The sequence below is a fragment of the Lepidochelys kempii genome, chromosome 2 (assembly GCF_965140265.1).
Source record: "Lepidochelys kempii isolate rLepKem1 chromosome 2, rLepKem1.hap2, whole genome shotgun sequence".
Lineage (NCBI taxonomy): Eukaryota > Metazoa > Chordata > Testudines > Cheloniidae > Lepidochelys > Lepidochelys kempii.
Genome location: NC_133257.1, coordinates 88,057,108 through 88,078,412, shown reverse-complemented (window position 1 = coordinate 88,078,412; position 21,305 = coordinate 88,057,108). Strand labels below are relative to the sequence as shown.

The window sequence follows — 21,305 nt, the reverse complement described above, 5'->3', positions numbered from 1 at the left end:
GAACTGGACAGGAGTTACATTACTTTCTGTTGTAGGGAAAGCCTTCTGCAGTGTGATGCTATACAGGATAAAAGAGGCAATGGATGCAAAGCTTAGAGAAGAACAGGCTGGATTCAGGACCAAGAAATTCTGTATACATCAGATATTCACACTAAGAAACACCACAGTAGACTGTATAGAATGGCAAGCTCCCCTCTTCATCAATTTAGTTGATTGTCAAAAGGCATTTGACAATCTGAACAGACAGACACTATGGAATATTCTTCAGTCCTAAGGAATCCCAGATAAAGTTGTCATCAAGGTCACGTACATGGATATGAAGTGCTCTGTAAGGGTGAACAACTAGAAAACAGAGTGGTTCAGCATGGACTATGGTGTGAAACAGGGCTAATAAAGGACTGGATAATAAAGTAGTATTATAAACACAAACACTGATATAGCATAGGTAGATGGCAAGACATAGAAGACTAGACTTCAGTAATATTGCGCTAGCGAGTGACACCCCTGAAAAGCTACAAAAACAGATGGACAACTTGGCAAAAATGCTGGCCCAAGTGGGGCTCAAAATTAGTTCTACTAAAACAAATATTCTTGAAACCCAGACATCAAGCAGTAAAATCATATTAGACAGCAAAAACATCAAGTAAAACAAAACAATTCATCCTTCTGGGCAGCACCATATTAGCCAACAGAGACCTCAAGAAGGAAGTGACACCAACGATAGGAAAGGCATCCACAACATTTGGTAACCAAAGATATTCAGTTCAAAGGTAATCTCAGTGCTAACATAGAGATGTGAGAGCTCGAGATCTACCAAAACAGACAGAAAACTAGACACCTTCAATAATCAGTGGCTATGAATAATTCTGGGCAGTGGTTAGAAATACTTCATTACCAAAGAAGAGATCAAAGAAATCATCAGCCAGCGCATTTCCCTCAGAATCAGAAGGAAGTGCTGGACATATCTGGGGCAAGTACTCTGGATGTCAACATGTAGACTCCCACATGAAGCTATCAAATGGAAACCAATGGTTGTGAAGAAATGAGGACACACTAGAGCAGTGATGCCCCAACTTTACCTGACTTGTCCCCCTTACCAGTAATGGAATCTGTCTGCACCCCCCTCCATTACTGGACAGCCAAAGCTTCCGCAGCAGAGGAGGTTGGGATGAAGGCAGAGCTGGAGGCAGAACTGGGGATGGGGGAAGACCTGCTGCTAGAGGTGGAGAGAGCACAGGGCTGAGTGCAGCTGGGGCTGGGAGGCGCTCCCTCTCCACCGCCCCGGGGGGCTGGCCCAGGGGCCCGACATTCGCTCCCCTGTGCCTCTTAAAGGGGCGCACTCCATAGTTTGGGGACTATTGCAGTAGAGCAGTGGTTCCCAAACTTGTTCCGCCGCTTGTATGGGGAAAACCCCCTGCCGGGCTGGGCCACTTTGTTTACCCGCCTCGTCCACAGGTTCAGCTGATCGCAGCTCCCAGTGGCCGTGGTTCGCTGCTCCAGGCCAATGGGAGCTGCTGGAAGTGGTGGCCAGTACGTCCCTCCGCCCGCCAGAGGCTTTCCCTGAACAAGCAGCGGAACAAGTTTGAGAACGACTGCACTAGAGAAACCTTAAGAAGGACCATTAGCAGTAAGGACAGAATAGTTAATCTCAACTCTGTAGAACAAATGACAGAGAGGGAGGGAAGAGACTGGTTTCTGCCCTGCGTCCTAATGTTAGTATGTGGATTTCTGCCCATGTGTCAACATTGGTATGTGAAAGATGTCAAAACAAACAAATACATACTCTTGTCCAGACAGGCAGAGAGAAGACACATTTAAAAGACATGCATGCTGAATAATGACATATGTAGGGTAGTTCTTTTCAGAACTACCTACAACAAAAATAGTTCCCTTTTCCCAAAGTCACTGAGATGAAAAGAGAAGTATACTCCTGTGTGAGTCCCAAAAAAGCAACATTTCAAGATTCTTTATAAAAGTAATTTACTACCAGGAAGTTAGATTTACATGTCTGAAGTCCAGTTCAGATTTGTAAATACAACCAGCACGACCCCAGAACAACAGTCTATTTTCTAGCTTTTGGGTCTACTGGAGAAGTATCACCTTGCCATGGTCTATTAAACAAAAGTACATTCTTACATAGTAGAAGCAACACACACAAAAGGAAATACAATAGTACTTGAGGTTTCTGGCATTATTAATTAATGGCCTGATTCTGCAATAATCAAGACCTGTGAAGTCAACAGCAGTTTGTGACGGTAAGCCCAATTCAGGTTTGGGCCCTAAATTTTTTATAATGTACTATGAAAATTCAGTGAAATATTAACATACAGAGTTCAAGTATAAGTCTCCATATTTCCATGGATATTATGGTACTCTTTAGTTCCTGTGAAGAGTTAACTTTTTTGAAAAAAATATGGTACCACAATACTTCATACCAACACAGTGCTTTACCTACCTTTGCGAGGGAGTGGAGGGGGAAGGGTTTGTAAAGACTCACTTTCATTTAGCAATTCTGCTCGCAAAAACGAGATTTGGCTCTTTTAGAAGACTGAGAATATCTAACTGTAGCAAATGCTTTTGTGATACCACACAAAGAATGCATTGAAGAAAAACGGTAATTATACTTTTAATTATTATGGTACAATTAAAATGCCATAGATAAGCTTTAGCATTGTAGACAAAGAATCAATATCAGACCTGGGACAAAATTCAGTCTTATCCACTGTTATTTCCACTTAATTAAATACAAATTGCAAAAAGAGTGTATCCGTTACTAAAAACCATACCGTTCACAAATTTGACCTTGGCACAGAAGCAAGCACATCTTGTGAAGCTTTGTGCTGAGTACTGAAGTATGTCCTTCAAAAAACAAACCATCACTGTTTGTCTCGAATGTAAATAATACATTTGTAAGCAAAGTGAAACTGTAAGGGCTCTTTAAATGGCTGAACTGCTTCACATGTTCATTTCAGGGTAAGGCCAAATATCTGGCTCAGAATATCCTATGGCCAGATATATTCAAAATAATCAGTGTAGTTACAACCAATTATTAGTCGAGTTTTCCAGAGCTGGAATTCATACAGCCATAAATACCAATGCATGCGGTTTTTTAGTCTTATCGACTGTTCCATCAAATTTTCTTTAAATAAGGGGAAACAACGGGATGAATTTTAATGGCAAGAACAAAGCTTAGGCAACCACCTAAAGCCAACAGGGATTTCCCAGAATGCTTCAGGGAATTTGACAGTCCATGCTACCTAGACTCCATTTCATTGATATGTTAAAATGCAGAAAATCAACACAAAACTTTAGATAAGAAACTTTAATCTGCAAAGTAGGCAGAGAAAAATGGTATCTAATAATAGACATAACAGTTTACGCAAAGACTGAAGTCTGGGGGTAGCATAATCAGCAGAATCAAGAGCCAGACTGCGAAGGTGCCCTGACCACACAAGAGCAGGCAGGTTTTTAAATGGACAATGGAGAACAGCATGAAACATTTGCCAAAATATCTCTTCTCAGGAAGCATGAAAGTGTGTAAACTGTGAACAGAGAAGAGAAACTCCTGAAGATGATAAAAATGAATAGCCCTTTTAAAATTAAACTCTGCTCTTATTTTTAGGATCTCTTATCGAAAACTTCTCTCTAATACAGGACTATGCTGTTTAGGCTTCTTAATTGCATTAGATTTCACTATAATCACCCTTACTGTAACACTCAAGAATAGTTGGCTCTCAAAAGACACTGGTTTAATGACGATGATGTGTACCTTCATGATTAAAGGAGTCATTAAAGGAGGACACACTACGGTCTAAAGAAAGTAGTTGCCTCTAGTTACATAATTTCAATCACTTTGACTTCTTAAGAAAAATAAAATTAGATTATACCACAGTACTTTCCATGCACTTGCCTGACAGATATTGTGCTCCCTTAAGAAACAGTGTTGGTCCCATTTATAAGTTTTAAAACCCAAATAAATGGCAGTGCTCTAGTGCCAGGAGTGGCTCTGCAGTTTCAATAAAGAACAGATGGAGAATAAGCCTTCATGAAAGCCTATCTGTATTTCAGCAAAGATGACAAACTCTTGGCCACTTTCTTCTTGGAACTTAGAAGGTAAATTAACCAAAAGGTTAACTACGAAGTATTTCATCTGCAGCTGGATCCTAACTTTAAACGCACATGATTGAATAAACTTTCAATGTGTTGTTCATGGCAACAACATTCAAAAAGTAATCCATGTCGGAAAAGATCTTTCCTGATCTGGTTGCTGCTATGGTTACCAACTTTCTAATCGCACAAAACTGAACTTCCCTGCCCTGCCCCTTCCCCAAGGCTCTGCCCCCACTCACTCCATTCCCTCCTCCCTCAGTCACTCCCTCTCCCCCACCCTCACTTTCACCAGGATTCGGCAGGGGGTTTGGAGGGAGGGAGGTGAGGGCTCCGGCTGGGGATGGGAGCTCTGGAGTGGGGCTGGGGAGAAGGCTCTGGGATGGAGCAGGGGGTTGGGGGAACGGGGGTGAGGGCTCTGGACGAGGAGTTTGGGGTGCAGGAGAGGGCTCTTGGCTGGGACAGGGGTGTGGGGGAAGGGGCAGGGTTCTGGCTAGGAGTATGGGCTCAGGGATGAGGGTTTGGGGTCCAGAAGGGGGGCTCAGGGCTGAGACAGGGTGTTGGGGGAGTGCAGGGAGCAGGCTCCGGGAGGGAGTTTGGGTGCAGAAGGGGACTTGAAGTTGGGGCAGGGGATTGGGGTGCGGGAGGGGTTTCGAGGTGCAGGGTCCCAGTGGTGCTTACCGCAGCTCCCAGGAAGCGGCTGCCAGGTCCCTGCAGTGCAGCACGTAGGTGCATAGGCAGCCAAAGGGGCTCCGTGCACTGCCATTGCGCCCACAGGCGCTGCCCCCACAGCTCCAATTTGTTGCGTTTCCTGGCCAATGGGAGCTGCGGAGCCAGCACTAGTAGTAGGGGCAGCGTGCAGAGCCTCCCTGGCCACTCATGTGCCTAATGGCCACAAGCACCTGGCGGTCGCTTCCAGGAGTCACATGGAGCTAGGGCAGGCAGGGAGCGTGCCTTAGCCCTGCGCCCCGACCAGACTTTTAACAGTCCGCTCAGCAGTGCTGACCAGAGCCACCAGGGTCCCTTTTCAACCAGATGCCTGGCAACCCTACTTGCTGCTGTGTTAGTACGGATGTGCTAGTGTGAGGTGAGACACCTCTATTGGAAAAGCCGGAAGTGACTCAGAGTCACTTCCTGTAAATAATTAGAGGTGGGTTGTGCACACATAATGAAACCTATAGCTTAACATACCAAAACATTGGGACTTATGGTGCTGTACATGTTTTTAAGAAGCCATTCAGGTCCTGTGCTTCATATGAATGTAACATAATAGATGAATTTTATTTGCATGATAATCCCAATCATTCATTTTACTAAACATCATACAACTCATGCAAGATATTTTCTAACAGCTTCTCCACAGCCTTACACAGGGCCTAAAGATCAGTCATTCCAACACTGTACATTAAATTTAAAAATAAGCTTGGCAGTAGACATACTGACTTTTTCGGTATGGATATTTTAAATTCAATACGCATTGTAATACTTCCTTGTAAAACAGAATATTTTTTTTCTTCTTCTATGTAAATAGTACTAGGTAAATAACAAATTTCTTACTAAATTATACAGTTATTGCCTCTGCTGTATTAAATAGACAAAAAAGAGAAACACCACTTTTTATGCTCCCAGTAATACTATTTATGTGGTAAGTATCTGAGGGGTAGCCGTGTTAGTCTGGATCTGTAAACGCAGCAAAGAGTCCTGTGGCACCTTATAGACTAACAGACATATTGGAGCATAAGCTTTCGTGGGTGAAAACCCACTTTGTCGGATGCATGTGGTGCAACTCAAATAAGTAAAATGCCTCTGCTGATGTTCTTCCACAAAAAGTAATCCCTCAAAACAACCTCCCATTCCTGTCTCTGTGCCTCAGTGGGTCACAGCTGAGAATACCAGACTCAGGACAAACTGCTGAGAAATAGGGCAGACTCACCCCAAACTGGTGGTTATTCTATTGTTAAATTATACCAAGCCAGTAACAAAAGTAAACTTCTGTCTCACCATACTAGTTAACAGGAAATCAAAGGTGCAGTCTCCTAATGCATCCAGCCCTTGTCTCACCACCTGGACACTGGACTCTATGATGAGTGGTTACTGAAAACCAATTTAATCTCATATAGGGTCCTCTAATCCCAAGAGATCAAACCCACAGTCAAGTCAATATACAACTCAGATCTTACCCATAATCATGCTAATGCCAATCCGTTAGTGACTAAAACTAAAGATTTATTAATAATAGAAAGGAAGAAGAGAATTAATAACAGTTAATAGATCATATACATAAGTTCAAGTTTCATATAAGTTCATATACGTAAGTTTCTATAAATTTGTAGCCATCAGTGATGGACTAGACTGCTAGCTTGTAAAGTCTCTCTGGCAACTTCCAAAAGATTGGAAGGTCCTCAGTCCAAAGTTCAAAAAGATTCTTTTAATTGGAAGTCCATGGTCCAGAGAACATGGGCAGGAAAGAGGCAAAATGGAATGGTCTCTGGGATCTTTTATACCCTTTGCTATGTGCCTGGAAGTTTACCGGCTCAAACAAAGCTCACAGCGCAGGTGCATGGAAAGTTACTGGCTTAAAAATGAAGTGCAGGGTCACATGAGCATCTCATGTCCTTACATGCTTTGATGACTCACAGGGGCAGCCATTACCCTTATTCTTGCTGAAGTGTCCACAGGAAGGCTCATTGGGCGGTATCTGGGCACCTGCTTGAGTCTCCGTGTCTCTGGCTCCTGCAGTCCAGGTCATTGGCAGCTCCCGGGCTGGAGCCTGCAGCATACATTCTTCCTCTAAGATAGCCAGCCCTGACTGAGCTGGGCTGCTCCATCTTATACTGGTGCTATGCCTCGAGCATGCCCAGTAGGGATGTGGGTGCGTGGCTTCCTCAGCCCATTGTGAGGAGTTAACCCTCCCCCATCCAGTGCAGGGTGAGTGTACTCCGTCACAATGGCTCAATTAATGAGTGCTTATTTGTGCCCTTAGCTGTCTGCAGAAACAGTGCATGCTTCAGTTACAACAGATAAAGGCTGACCACGTCCCAGTGACAGAGATCTGCACTTCAATGCCAGAGACCCCAGTTCATTTCTGTGTGTTATTTTCTCTCTTCTGGCCTGAAGGACTCGGAGTGCTGTGGAGAACTGAGTGCCTCATGTAGCTCAACAGCAATTAAACTAGCCAATTAGTGTTGCACTAAAGAGCTTTGAAGGAGAACACGTCCAATCATCTTCCCCTGGAAATCTGATAGTTATGATGGTTGATTGTGGAGTGTAAGAGAGGTATGAAATATAGGATTGGGTGAAAATAAAGGACTCTGGTGAGTCTGACAGATAAAGATGTCCCTTCCCTCAAAATCAAGGGGGGGAAACAAAAACAAAATACAGAGATTTTGAAATAGGTTCAAAATTCTAATAGTTAAAAATGCAAACATATATATACACACACAGCAATGAAATATAATATATTGACCTGATCCTTATAATGAACACCTGCAATTTCAGTGTTCTAATATAGATACATATTTGCTCACATTTTTAAAAATGCATGCCATGTATCATAATATGCATGAAGCAGAACTATGGATATGAATTGCATGTGTGGAATTATTAGATATTTAACGTTATTAACTATCGCAACATTATGACTAGGATAATTACCTGCACCTGCTTTTCTGTAATTAAATGGCTGTGTACATCATTACATTTTTCATGAGGTCCAAACGATATTTTCTTGCCATTGTGCTACTGAAATGCAGCTGATTAGAAATGTTGTGACTTTTAGATGAAGACTGCATTATTTCAGTTTGCAGGGAAAATAACTACATTGATTTAACACACAGCACAAAAGTTTTAAGCTCTTTAATTCAGCATATGGAATTCAGGAAAGCATTTTAATTGCTTCTTCCACAACTGGAGAAGTTCTGCAAACATGGAGAGTGGAATTCAGAGTTTGTCACTTTGGAAAATGTCTTGGTTTCAGATGCAAGGTAACTTAAATTTAATACAAAATTGGTCCCTTCTGTGTGAACATTAAGCTAGACCATGAACACACTCAACGTGATACACTTCCATGTTAATGATCAAGCCTTTGGGAGCTGAGCTAAAGTTTGAAGTCTAGGCTTAGAGAGGATATTGTGAGATAATTATATTATAAAGTTAATATATATAGTCTCCTAAATGTGGTGATTTTGGCTGAGCCAATTACTTGGAATTGAAAAATATTGTTTATGCACAAATAGTAAGTGAAGAAAATGTTTTAAATTAACATTTTTCCCCTTTACAGATAGTGTTTTGTGCATTTTTACTGAGTATAAAGTATCATATAGGGTACTGTACACCAAATAAAAAGAATCATGTTAATTAAATAATGGGAACATAGAAACCTACTGATAAGCAATATCAAATTCAACCCAAAATAAGAAGCACTCTGTGAATGGCAAATTTATTAAATAGCTTTGTGATTAGACTTGGAAGGATTAGATTTTTATCAGTAAGTGCTGATAAATGTCAATTTCACCACACACACAAAGCAACTAAAAAGTATTTCCATCGATAATAGAAATTTACAGATATGCAAAGAAAGAAAAATGTTGCTTGTGAAATTAGAGTTTGATTTAAGAATATTTATTTTGTATATTTTGACATAAGATGTTTGAAAAATCATTTTAAAATTTATAAAGCTTTACCTTTTTGAATATCAACATCTGTCTTTAAAAAATTGTTTGCCCCTCTCCCATTGTACGACACCACCCATAATTTCCTAAAACTGTGAAAACTGAAATAGATGAAAATAGAAAAAAAAAGTTTAAAAATAAAAACACTGATATTATCCATCCATCAAAATTACACAAAAATAAAAATGGAATTCTACCTAGCCTATCTATGGTGCAGCATCCAATGACCTCTGCCTCAACTCACAGGACTTTCTGGCTGCTTTTCCTAAAGCCACAGCTCCAAATGCCAACAAAATACTGTCAACCATCAACACATTAAATGCTATAAAGAGGGATGAACAAAATCTTTTTAATCAGCCACAAATCTGACTGTGGCAAGAATTCCCTCTTTAATTTCTGCACTAAGCCTTAAAATAATATGCCAAAGAAATGGCTCCCTGGAGAATCATACTGATTGCTTGTAAAGGAAAGTGCCTGAGTCCATCTTCTGTTCACCTGGATTTTGACTATGACTAGGACTGACTATATGCCCTTTATCTAGAACAACTGTCTTAACTGATTGAGCTGTGGAAATGTACAGGGTCATGTTACACACTTCTTTTAGTAAACTTGTAGATGTTAGGAATCGAACTGGTGAGGAATTTTTGCAGAAACCTCTCCGGTTCAGTGAACTTTCATCAAATCACAGATATGAAACCAGGTATGTTTCTGATGGAATCATGGTAAGCTATGGGTATCCCATGCTCTGGGGCAGCCCCCCCATACCAGGCTTTCTAACTCCACAGAGTGGGTAGCTAGGAAGCCCTGGGAGCCCAGAAGCACGGGGAACCCCAGCACAGTCCCCACAGTGTAGCTGCCTCGGAGCCACAGACTCTGGAAGCCCTGACAGCTGCCGATTAAAACTGACATGATTCTTGACAAGAATCATGTCAATTTCAGTCAACAAATACCAAGGTGGCTTAGAGCATATTTAGTTTTAGAAAAAAAAAGTGTCAGTGTTTACAAAGTGAAAAATTCATGGAATCTCCAGTTCATGGGAAATTTCAAAATGTCAAAATTTCCTGGAAACCAAAAATCCCAAGTTTCAGCCATATCTAGTTTGGAAGGGTTTTGGCCCATTCCTTCTTCATTTCTAAATGGAAGGAACCATGAGAAGAAATCTAATGGGACTAACCAATGTGGCAAAAAGAAAGACAAGCCTTACAACGAATTAAGATCCCCCCTCTCCCCACTAGAATAATTAGTAAACAGGTAATACAGTGATATTTCTCCTCCCTCCTGAATATGCAAGGTTCTGTGACTCCTGCTCCGTGAGCTCCAGAGCTGGATTTAGGGACAGATGACCCAGCCAACCAGGGGTACCAGACTTGGTGGGGGTGCCAGGCTCGGGGTACTGTTTTTGTTGTTAGAGACAAAAGGGAAAATAGAATGTTTGAAACATGTTTCAGGTATTCTGTATGTGGATTCATTTTTCACTAACCTCCTAGAATGTTATGGACCTTTTTAGAATCTTGTGGAACTTCCCAAACTTTTTGAGAACTATATTTTCCTCAAACCTCCTAGATGGTTGTCAGCCATGCCTTTGCGGGGTGGGGTGGAGCATCGCCAGTCAGTCAGTGAGATACAAGAAAGAACTGAAGTGAAGTGAGAGCTCAGCTGTGATATTGTGAACCTTGTTTTATTGTGTAATTGTGGAAAATGTACTTGCGTTTTACAACTTGAAGACTGTAAGTAGTGACTAATAAAAGGACATATTTAATGATAGGGATTCAATAGATATCTCTGGCATCTTTACACAGCTAGTAACAGTATTTCTTTTATAATCTTTTGCCATGCTTAACGCGTAATGTCTGATGACTTTCTAAGACTGCGGAACAAAGACTTTTGCTCTTCCTAATAATGTCTGTTTTCCTCAGTGGAAAAAAAAGATGCCCGTGAAGAAGCCTTGAGGAGCTCAGTATTAGAAGCAAAAAACTCAGTTGCAATCTAGTTTGCAGCAAGGGGCAAATTTGATGGTAAAAGATCAGAAACAGACTGTGCTTTAGGCAGTAGCGATCATCCCAGTGCAGAAGAAATTAACTAGCAAAGCGTAAACGATGGAAGTCCTATTACTAAGGTATTAGAGATTTACCTGCAGATAAGGAATGGAAAAGCGAGGAAAGTGATGGAGAATAGTCCAGTTTTCCTGGCAGCATAAAGGAGAGGGATGATAAAGAAAAATGCGGTTCACATGAAAGAGAGAGTAATGACAAAGAACAGTCTGGTTTACGTGAAAAGGAGAGAAATGATAAAGCATCAGCCTCACATGATGACACTAACAGCAGTGAGAAAAACTGCACACTACAAATCAGTACATCAGATCCTGCTTTATGACCAGTGACCCTAAACTCTGCCGATATTAACTGCACAATTTTGAACAAACTGGGCAAAATCAACAATTTGACGTTTCCAGTAAATAAGATTTGTTGACAACAAGGATGGCTGTATCCAAGTAAAGGAACACTATCTGTTTCCAGTACTGGAAAATGCCTAACAGAACTGTTCTGAATGTTTTGAATGAGAGTAAAATGAAGCTTCAGTACTGCTGCAGCCAAAGCTATGACGATGGCGTGAACATGAAGGGAAGAAACAGTGGCGTCCAGACAAGGACCCTTGAGTTTGATCCAAGAGCTTTCTTCAGGACTTGTCACTGTCATTCCCTCAACCTGGTTGTGTCAGATGCAGCGTCATCTTCTTTAGATTCAGTATTTTTCTTCCAATTACTGCAGAGGATGTATGTCCTGTGTCATAAATATAAAGGGAAGGGTAAACCGCTTTGAAATCCCTCCTGGCCAGGGGAAAGCTCCTCTCGCCTGTAAAGGGTTAAGAAGCTAAAGGTAACCTCGCTGGCACCTGACCAAAATGACCAATGAGGAGACAAGATACTTTCAAAAGCTGGGAGGAGGGAGAGAAACAAAGGGTCTGTGTGTCTGTCTTACGCTGGTTTCTGCCGGGGATAGACCAGGAATGGAGTCTTAGAACTTTTAGTAAGTAATCTAGCTAGGTACGTGTTAGATTACGATTTCTTTAAATGGCTGAGAAAAGAATTGTGCTGAATAGAATAACTATTTCTGTTGTGTATCTTTTTTGTAACTTAAGGTTTTGCCTAGAGGGATTCTCTATGTTTTGAATCTAATTACCCTGTAAGGTATCTACCATCCTGATTTTACAGGGGGGATTTCTTTATTTCTATTTACTTCTATTTTTATTAAAAGTCTTCTTGTAAGAAAACTGAATGCTTTTTCATTGTTCTCAGATCCAAGGGTTTGGGTCTGTGGTCACCTAGGCAAATTGGTGAGGCTTTTTACCAAACCTTGTCCAGGAAGTGGGGTGCAAGGTTTTGGGAAGTATTTTGGGGGGAAAGACGTGTCCAAACAGCTCTTCCCCAGTAACCAGTATTTGTTTGGTGGTGGTAGCGGCCAATCTAAGGACAAAGGGTGGAATATTTTGTACCTTGGGGAAGTTTTGACCTAAGCTGGTAAAGATAAGCTTAGGAGGTTTTTCATGCAGGTCCCCACATCTGTACCCTAGCGTTCAGAGTGGGGAAGGAACCTTGACATCCTGTTTTCAGCATCAACTATCAGATAGAAGATCCTCAGACAATGTTATAACTCTGTCCATAAAGCTGCTAAGTGACACTCGCTGAGAGAGCTGCATTGACAGTGTAAGGCTTGGAAGGTACCAAGTGACTGAGATTTCTGATGCCCTGATGGAACTGGCACAGTTGAGTAAAGCTGAGGCTGGAATTGGACAAGATGTGCAAAGCCTGGCAAACCAAATCACTTACTTCAAATTTCTGGTCTCAACTGTGGTTTTTGCACAATATCCTGTTCCAAGTAAATGTTGTAAGAAAGGTATTACAAACTCAGTCAATGGACATCGCAATCTCCACTACTTTGATGAGAAGCTGCCTTGATTTCATAGTGGCCTACAGAGACAAATTTGAAGATGCCATCACCGCTGCCAAAGAAATGTCGGAAAACTTACTAATTGAGCCGGTCTTCAAGGAAACTTGTATTTATCAGAAGAAAAGACAGGTTATGAGGGCAGATATAAGGTGATGGGAAGCTCAGAAGAAATATTCAAGAGGGAGTTTTTTGTTCGCTCATTGACCCTGCTCGAATGTCCATCAAAGAAACATTCAGACATATGAAGCACCCGAAAAAACCTGAGGTTTCTTAGTAAGCTGCTGGCAGACAGGAAAAGACTAATAATTGTACTAACCTTCACCAGGCTTTGACATGTGGGAAACATTCAGACATCAATGATTAAGACATCTATGTTGAATTGGACAACATCCATTACATGTTGTCACACAGGAAGCCCTCTCAAAGTTCACCAATTCATTCATGATTGTCAAGGTTCCTCCCCCACTTTGAACGCTAGGGTACAGATGTGGGGACCTGCATGAAAAACCTCCTAAGCTTATCTTTACCAGCTTAGGTCAAAACTTCCCCAAGGTACAAAATATTCCACCCTTTGTCCTTGGATTGGCCGCTACCACCACCAAACAAATACTGGTTACTGGGGAAGAGCTGTTTGGAAACGTCTTTCCCCCCAAAATACTTCCCAAAACCTTGCACCCCACTTCCTGGACAAGGTTTGGTAAAAAGCCTCACCAATTTGCCTAGGTGACTACAGACCCAGACCCTTGGATCTTAAGAACAATGAACAATCCTCCCAACACTTGCACCCCCACTTTCCTGGGAAATGTTGGATAAAAAGCCTCACCAATTTGCCTAGGTGACCACAGACCCAAACCCTTGGATCTGAGAACAATGAAAAAGCATTCAGTTTTCTTACAAGAAGACTTTTAATAAAAATAGAAGTAAATAGAAATAAAGAAATCCCCCCCTGTAAAATCAGGATGGTAGATACCTTACAGGGTAATTAGATTCAAAACACAGAGAACCCCTCTAGGCAAAACCTTAAGTTACAAAAAAGATACACAGACAGAAATAGTTATTCTATTCAGCACAATTCTTTTCTCAGCCATTTAAAGAAATCGTAATCTAACACGTACCTAGCTAGATTACTTACTAAAAGTTCTAAGACTCCATTCCTGGTCTATCCCCGGCAGAAACCAGCGTAAGACAGACACACAGACCCTTTGTTTCTCTCCCTCCTACCAGCTTTTGAAAGTATCTTGTCTCCTCATTGGTCATTTTGGTCAGGTGCCAGCGAGGTTACCTTTAGCTTCTTAACCCTTTACAGGCGAGAGGAGCTTTCCCCTGGCCAGGAGGGATTTCAAAGGGGTTTACCCTTCCCTTTATATTTATGACAATGATGCAGAGCTGAAGGACATTTTTCCTAATGCGTGGACAGCTTTAAGGATTCTTTTCACTCTACCGGTCACAGTCACGAGTGCTGAGTGCAGCTTTTCGGAGCTCAAGTCAGACTCATTAAAACTAGGGCTATCAAGCGATTAAAAAAATTAATCACAATTAACCACATGATTAATCGTGCTGTTAAACAATAATAGAATACCATTTCTTTAAATATTTTTGGATATTGTCTACATTTTCAAATATATTGATTTCAATTACAATACAGAACACAGTGTACAGTGGCTCACTTTATATTTGCACTATAAAATACAAAAGAAATAGTATTTTTCAATTAACCTAATACAAATTCTGTAGTGAAATCTCTTTATCATGGAAGTTGAACTTACAAATGTAAAACTGTAAAAAAAACTGTACATAAAATAAAATAAAAATAAAACAAAATCTGAGAGGGACGAGGTGTGGAGCATGCTTTAAGAAATCTTAAAAGCAAAATTCCGATGCAGAAACTACAGAATCCGAACCACCAAAAAAGAAATCAACCTTCTGCTGGTGCCATCTGACTCAGATGATGAAAAAGAACATGCGCCAGTCCGCACTGCTTTGGATTGTTATCGAGAAGAACCCATCATCAGTATGGCCGCATGTGCCCTGGAATGGTGGTTAAAGCATGAAGGGACATATGAATCTTTAGCACATCTGGCACATATATATCTTGTGATGCCGACTACAACAGTTCCATGAGAACACCTATTTTCACTTTCAGGTGACACTGTAAACAAGAAGTGGGTAGCATTATCTCCTGCAAATGTAAACAAACGTGTTTGTCTGAGCAATTGGCTGAACAAGAAGAAGATTAATTATTTGTACAATGACCAAAGTATGCTAGAAACGTCCCAGAACAGATAGACGAGGGTCCTGGCCTGAGCAGATTACAAATTATAGTGTAGACAAGCTTCAAATAAATGAGGAAACAATGGGAAGGTGTTGGATAGGGTCACAAAAACAATACTTCATGACTCGTGTGTCATCACATGACAAATTCAGCCAGTTCTTGGCACCCTTATTGGCAGTTTCAGCAGAGGCTCCAAAGATTGAACAGATATGCAAAGTGAACTACTTTCTGCATGTTAGAAAGGCACACAGTTTCACGTTATACAGGAAAGCTTACATGGGTACTACTAATGTACAGAATAATATGCTTCATTTTCCTGTGTTGTAAAATCTTAAAAATTCCATGAAAAATAAAATGTAACTTTAACAAAGAGAATGTGGCACATACAAATCCCACCTTTTGATGTTAATTTACATTTTCTATGGATAACATTTAAACAAACCTCAGAACATAGCTATTTAAAATTACGTAGGAGAAACAGTTCACCATAAGAGATGTATAATGAAGCAGGAACATTGCTGCTAAATAGGAAAACAAAACCTACCGAGAAAATATATTAAATGCTAAAACACTGTTCCTGTAATCAAAGCAAAGTACCATAACCATTTTATGGTTAGACAGTATTTGGATTTAAAATAGTAGGCTAATCAATTGATTTCTATTGGATTTATTCACCTTCCAGACAGGGATAATGACATTCCCAAATACAATTAACACAAAAATATTTATTTTTAACTTTAACCACTTAAAGGTCCTTAATATTAAAGACTTAATGTAATAACTATCTTGTTTTATGGAATATCAACTAGCTGTACATCAAAAGGCCACTTACTTAAAATAATCATTTGCATCAAACATTATGTGAATTTACCAGTGAATTGTATGTGCATTGTTATGCATTCAGCAGTGCTATGCATACATGATGCAAATAAGCATATAACCACATCCAAAACTATATATAACCATGTAAATCACATTTTTCATCTCACAAGGTACAGACAAAATTCCTCCCCCAATATTTGGCCAATACCACATTCATGAATAGCATGAGGGTCGTTAAACTTCGAAAACCTTTTGAGTATCCAAAAGGTAGCCTGTAAAGGAATGATTTACAACTGATCTTAAGCAATCCTAAATCACAACAAAAAGAGGGGTCAGTCACTCTGTGAATTCAATTACATTCTTTCATCAACATCAAACCACTGCTGCAGACAAAAGAAATGATTCCACTAAACTTTGGAAATGAACTGAGGACAGACTGTGAAGGAGGACGCACAACTGAATTAAGTGTTTTATTACAAGAACACCAGTGAAAATTATACACAGGAAGTGCCAAACACATAAGCACACTATTGGTAATATTTCCATTTCTCACTTACAATTATACATATATTTATCACTACAACACGATCAGTGACAAGAGTCACATCTGCAGCATGCAAACTGATACCAGGGGAACATTATTTGATTCAGAAGAGCCTGAACAACTTTGGATTCTTATCTGAGCCATATGAATATTCTCTTTCATCCCACCTTCTTCTCCAGATCCCTACTAATTCCTTCTCAATCCTGTGATCTAGAATCTGATCCTGCTTCGCTTCCCTTCCTCCGTCTGAGTATAGTCAGCTTATTGACATAGATCCCCCAACTCCAGCCTACATCCTAACTTTCCCTCATTCTTTATCCATTCAGCTAATGCCTACATTGCTCTCCCCTCTTCTATTCTTCTCTCTTCCTGATCCAAGTTCTGCCCCTGCTTCCTACTTTTCTGGCCACCCACCAAGTGTTATTGTGAGGTTTCATAACTGCAGGGCCAGCTGCTCTTTACAAATCTCATGTATTACGTGCATTCCTATGCATGTCAGGGGCATGTGATAATTCAAGAATCTCTGTACTCTGCTTTGACAATAATGTAAAGCACCACAAAGTGGCCAAGTATTAGAATTATTATTATGCCATACACTCTGGGGCTCCTCCGAGAAAATTCCAGAGATAATGAGTTCTGAAGACAGCTGCTTGCTCCAAACACTGAGGCTCCATGATGAATCTGGCAGGACATCACTAAAGGTGTGCATGGTGGTGGGGAGGAGGGGGGACAAAGGGAATGCTAGAATGTGAGAGACAAAAACAGAACACAAGCAAGAAAGAGAAAAGGAGTAAATGGGTGTGGGAAGGGGAATGGAGCCTGAGATCAGGCAGAGACCAGATTGTAATTGGATGAAGAAAGGCTGTAGAAGAAAGAATGTTATTTCATTACAAACGCATTGGGGGGAGGAGATGGCATCTCTAGGGACCATATTAGCAGGAATCCCATCCAAAGGACAACTAACCTAAAACGAAAACTCTGCTCCTAACCCAGTTTGCTAGTAAAAGGTCAGATATTGATCACTGGTCCAAAATATTTTTTTTTATAATCTTCGTATGTTTTCCTGCAGCTATAACAGGATTTAATATTTTGTATAATTTTCATTAAGGTATGCGTACCATTATTTCAAAGTAACAATGGGAAGGAATTCAGTCGGGCTATGCAGTTAGTAGAACATAATTAACGATTATTAATCAAATCTGTTTTTCTGATATCATTTATAAAAGATAAAAGTTCTTTAGAAAGGTAAGGAGAGAGATGGAGGGTTTGAAAGAAGGAATGGCCACCACTGTTATAGCATTTTAAAGTGCAGGAATAAAATGATGTAATTGTGAAGTCAAATTTACAGTTTAAATTAATTGATCTTCATCCTGTGAACAACTTCGTTTCTGAAATAAGTTAATGAACTATCCGCTTATTCCAGCTGACTCCTCATACACCTGACTCTTAACACTTTAAGCAGATGGTGGAGGCTTAACAAATATTCAGGCCATATGATTTTGTGTATAAATGCACAAAATTTCATTCCTTTCTTGGTCTGCTCTTATGCATTTTCAGATTAACACCAACAGTACATTGATGATAGTTTCCAAATAAAACAGGGCAGTGGATGCTCCTATTTCTTTCAGTAAAAATTAATTCATTATTTATGTTTGCAGTACAGTAGCACACCAAGGCCCCAATTAAGATTAGAACTCCATTGTGCTAGATGTTGTTTATTCCAGCTTTTATTTTTAATACAGTTCAGAAAGATCTTACAACAAACACCATAAATCTGACAAAAGAATCTTGGTAGATATTAGGCATTCTAAAAATCCTTTTTCTTTGTTTGCCATATAAAACTTCTTATTTTTGGTCCTATTTAAATAGTTTACTGCTTAAAGCTAACACAGCTATCTATTTGAAGTAGAGCTATCTTAACCTTTAATAGTCTCTGTGGAGTAAAATAAATCAAATACCCAATTCAAGAACTAAATGGTATGCTTCCCCTCACTGCCACCTAATTAATATGAAATGTTACATTTTGACATCAACTCACTCATTGAAGCATACTGCCTAAAATTAGCCATGTCACATACATTAATTTTGCTGTTGCCAAGGGACTACTGAACTGAGCGTACTTGTTTTAGTCTAGTATTTTAATATTGTTGCATAAAGCTTTTTGCTGTGAAAGCCAAGAATTCCCCACAAACCATTAATCTAAGTTGTTCTACTCATTACCGTCAGAAATTAGTTTTTCTAAAATATGTAGCTCAGAAACTGCTGACAAACTACTTCAAATCAATTTTTTTAAATGTTTCTCATAACTCATTGTTCAAGGCTAACTGAAAACTAATTAAAATTGTCAAGAAAATGATTTGAACAAGAAGAAAAGAAAAAAAATGTCTACACCAGTGAAGAGGAAAAATTGATACTACTTGACTGGATCTCTGCTCTTGAATCTGTTGTCTTTATTGTTTGTCAAATGAGAATTCCTCTGCTGTCAAAGGGGTTTTTGACCTTTCAAAGCATCATATGTATGTCCCTATCAGAGAGCAATTGTCCATGTTCTTTGTCCAGAACTCCAAGAACATTTCACTTCCTTTCTGAATGGAGAGAAAAGAGCTCCCTAATCTCTCAATACAATTTATTCCCAAATTAAATGTCCATGTAACTAGATAACCAGAAAGTTAAAACATCAAGGATTTTCATCTCCCACTCTGACAGGAAGGCAGGAGGACAAAGAATCAAGTCAAGTGACATACGATAAATTATATTACACACAAGTCATTTTCCTTTCTCTAACAATAACACTACCTACATTAACTAGATTCTTATCCTTGGAAACTGAACACCTTCAAAAGTACATTCATCAAATTGTAGACAGCAAAAACCTGTCCAAATACCCCCAAATTTGGGAAACTTCCTGTTTGTGGAAGGAAAGAGATAGGTAGTACTGCAAGCAATGCAAGTGTTAAGATATTGCATCTGGCCCCTTATTTAGTCTTTTTTTTTTTTAAAGTGTTTCTCTTCAAAACAGTTTGTATTACCTTTCAATTTTTTTTAAAAAAAATACTTAAAACCATTGTTTTCTCTCCAAGATTTTTTCCCCTTTGAATATTCCTTTTTACAAGATTCCTTTCCACTACTACTACAACATATTAATTTTTATTCCTTCATTCTAGTTTTCTTCTCTCTTTCCTAATTACAGGTATCAAAGTTTGAAACCTTTTGCCTACAGTTTTAAGCATAACAAAAACAACTTCAGTTTGCAGAATGTTCTGTCACACAGTTACCCAAATCATTTCGAAGAGCTAAGTACTACAATTGCAATAAGATTTAGATGAAGCAATGTTCTCTCAATAGCACTGTCACACAGTGCTACAAGCCAAAATGAAAGAAAAGGAGTTTGAACTGAAAACAAACCTGATGGCATCCACGGATCAGATGAGGGCTTTAACAGTGTGTTCACCTGGTCCCAGTTAAGATCATCATCATCAGATTGACTATATCCACAGGAGCTAAATGGCTCATCAAAGGAACAACCTCCTGTAAAATAAATGCACAGGTACAAATTAAATCGAGCAAGCAAATATCAGATGATGAGTTCTATTTCCTTTCCGAATCATTTGGATACCAAGCTGAATTTGAGTCACAGTCATGATAGCTTCACAGAAAATAGGAAATCTTTTTGCTGTGGAAATCTAATCTCAGAGGGGACAAACATGAAATTTAGAATTTCAGTCAATGTTTCACTTACTATTTGGCGTCCAGTACAAAAAACAAACAAAAAAAGGAGTCCAAGAGAACTCCTTCAGCACTGACTGGAGCCAACAGACCTGAACCTGAAGATCACATCTTTGAGAGCAAGCAAGGGAGAAGAAAACAGGTGGCTCTGGAGAAAATTCTCCAAAAAGGAATAGTACTGTTTCTGTGTTTTCCTTCCCTTTCTCCTCAGTTGTCCAATCATCAGAGCAGCATCCTTGTTTCGGGGGACTACACCATTCAAAGGCAGAGCAGAGTAAAATAAAATATCAAGCATATAGAAGAAAGAAAACCTAGAATGTCTGCTCACTTTTATAGTTGCCAGAGCTTTATTTTGTTAATAGTAGTGTCACTCCTCAACCTCCTGGAGAATACATCATTATGAACACAGTAAGGGTCCAGCAACCACAAAAGAAAATAGAAATTCTTTGTTTCTTTCCTCAGGTGTGTAAGCATTCTTAAAATGGCCTGTATGGACAGAATTACTAAAATTTGTTTATAAAATGCTATCTTTCCTCCTGAAGTCTGTCATTTTACTCCATGAAAATGAAACTTTGTGGACAAAATACAGCCCTAATCATGCATACTTCAGTCCACATTAAAACAGGTGATGCACTTGTTCATATGAAACTAAACTTTGGGGGCTGACCCTCAATTTTGAGACCAGACTGTACAGATATAAGAGACCTAAATTTGCCAAGCTTCACTGAAAAGGGAGCTTCAAACAAAATATAGATACAAAATCTTAAAAAGAAGTCCCTAAATTGCTCCTACAATATTATTAAATCCATGACTAAAGAGTTTCCAAAATACTTTATAAGGAAATAAATGAGTTATGGATAAAATAACCAAAATATTAGCAAAACAGTCTTACTACAACCCACTACTGCCTTCCTATTACATACTGCTGGCTCATAACTGAGAATGAGACACATTTTGTGAGAATTATAACTATAAAATTAATTTTGCATTAACGAACAGTCAATAAAGCATCTCTTCCCTCTCCCCCCCCCAAGTACTGCCATCTGCTTTCCTTTTATTGTGAATCTCACTTAACATATTGTGTATGTCCTAGTTCAGAGGCACAGGTCAACCTACACTGTTCTAAACTGTGCCATGTAGAAGTGTCTTATTCATTAGCTCTTGGTATGCCAGGGAAATTAGCACCAATGGAAACTGTATCTTTCTGTATCACTTTT

The 21,305-nt window shown here is 39.6% G+C and overlaps 1 protein-coding gene across 9 annotated transcripts in view; it reads right to left on the bottom strand.

Annotated features, from left to right (window-relative positions):
• PTPRM (protein tyrosine phosphatase receptor type M) overlaps positions 1-21,305 on the bottom strand; it is an 832,874-nt gene that overhangs the window by 486,817 nt on the left and 324,752 nt on the right. For all 9 annotated transcript variants that reach the window (XM_073331568.1, XM_073331567.1, XM_073331560.1 and 6 more), the window contains one exon: positions 19,768-19,890. In XM_073331568.1, coding sequence (XP_073187669.1) covers positions 19,768-19,777 — 10 coding nt within the window. In that variant the 5' untranslated portion in view covers positions 19,778-19,890. The remainder of the gene's footprint in view (positions 1-19,767; positions 19,891-21,305) is intronic.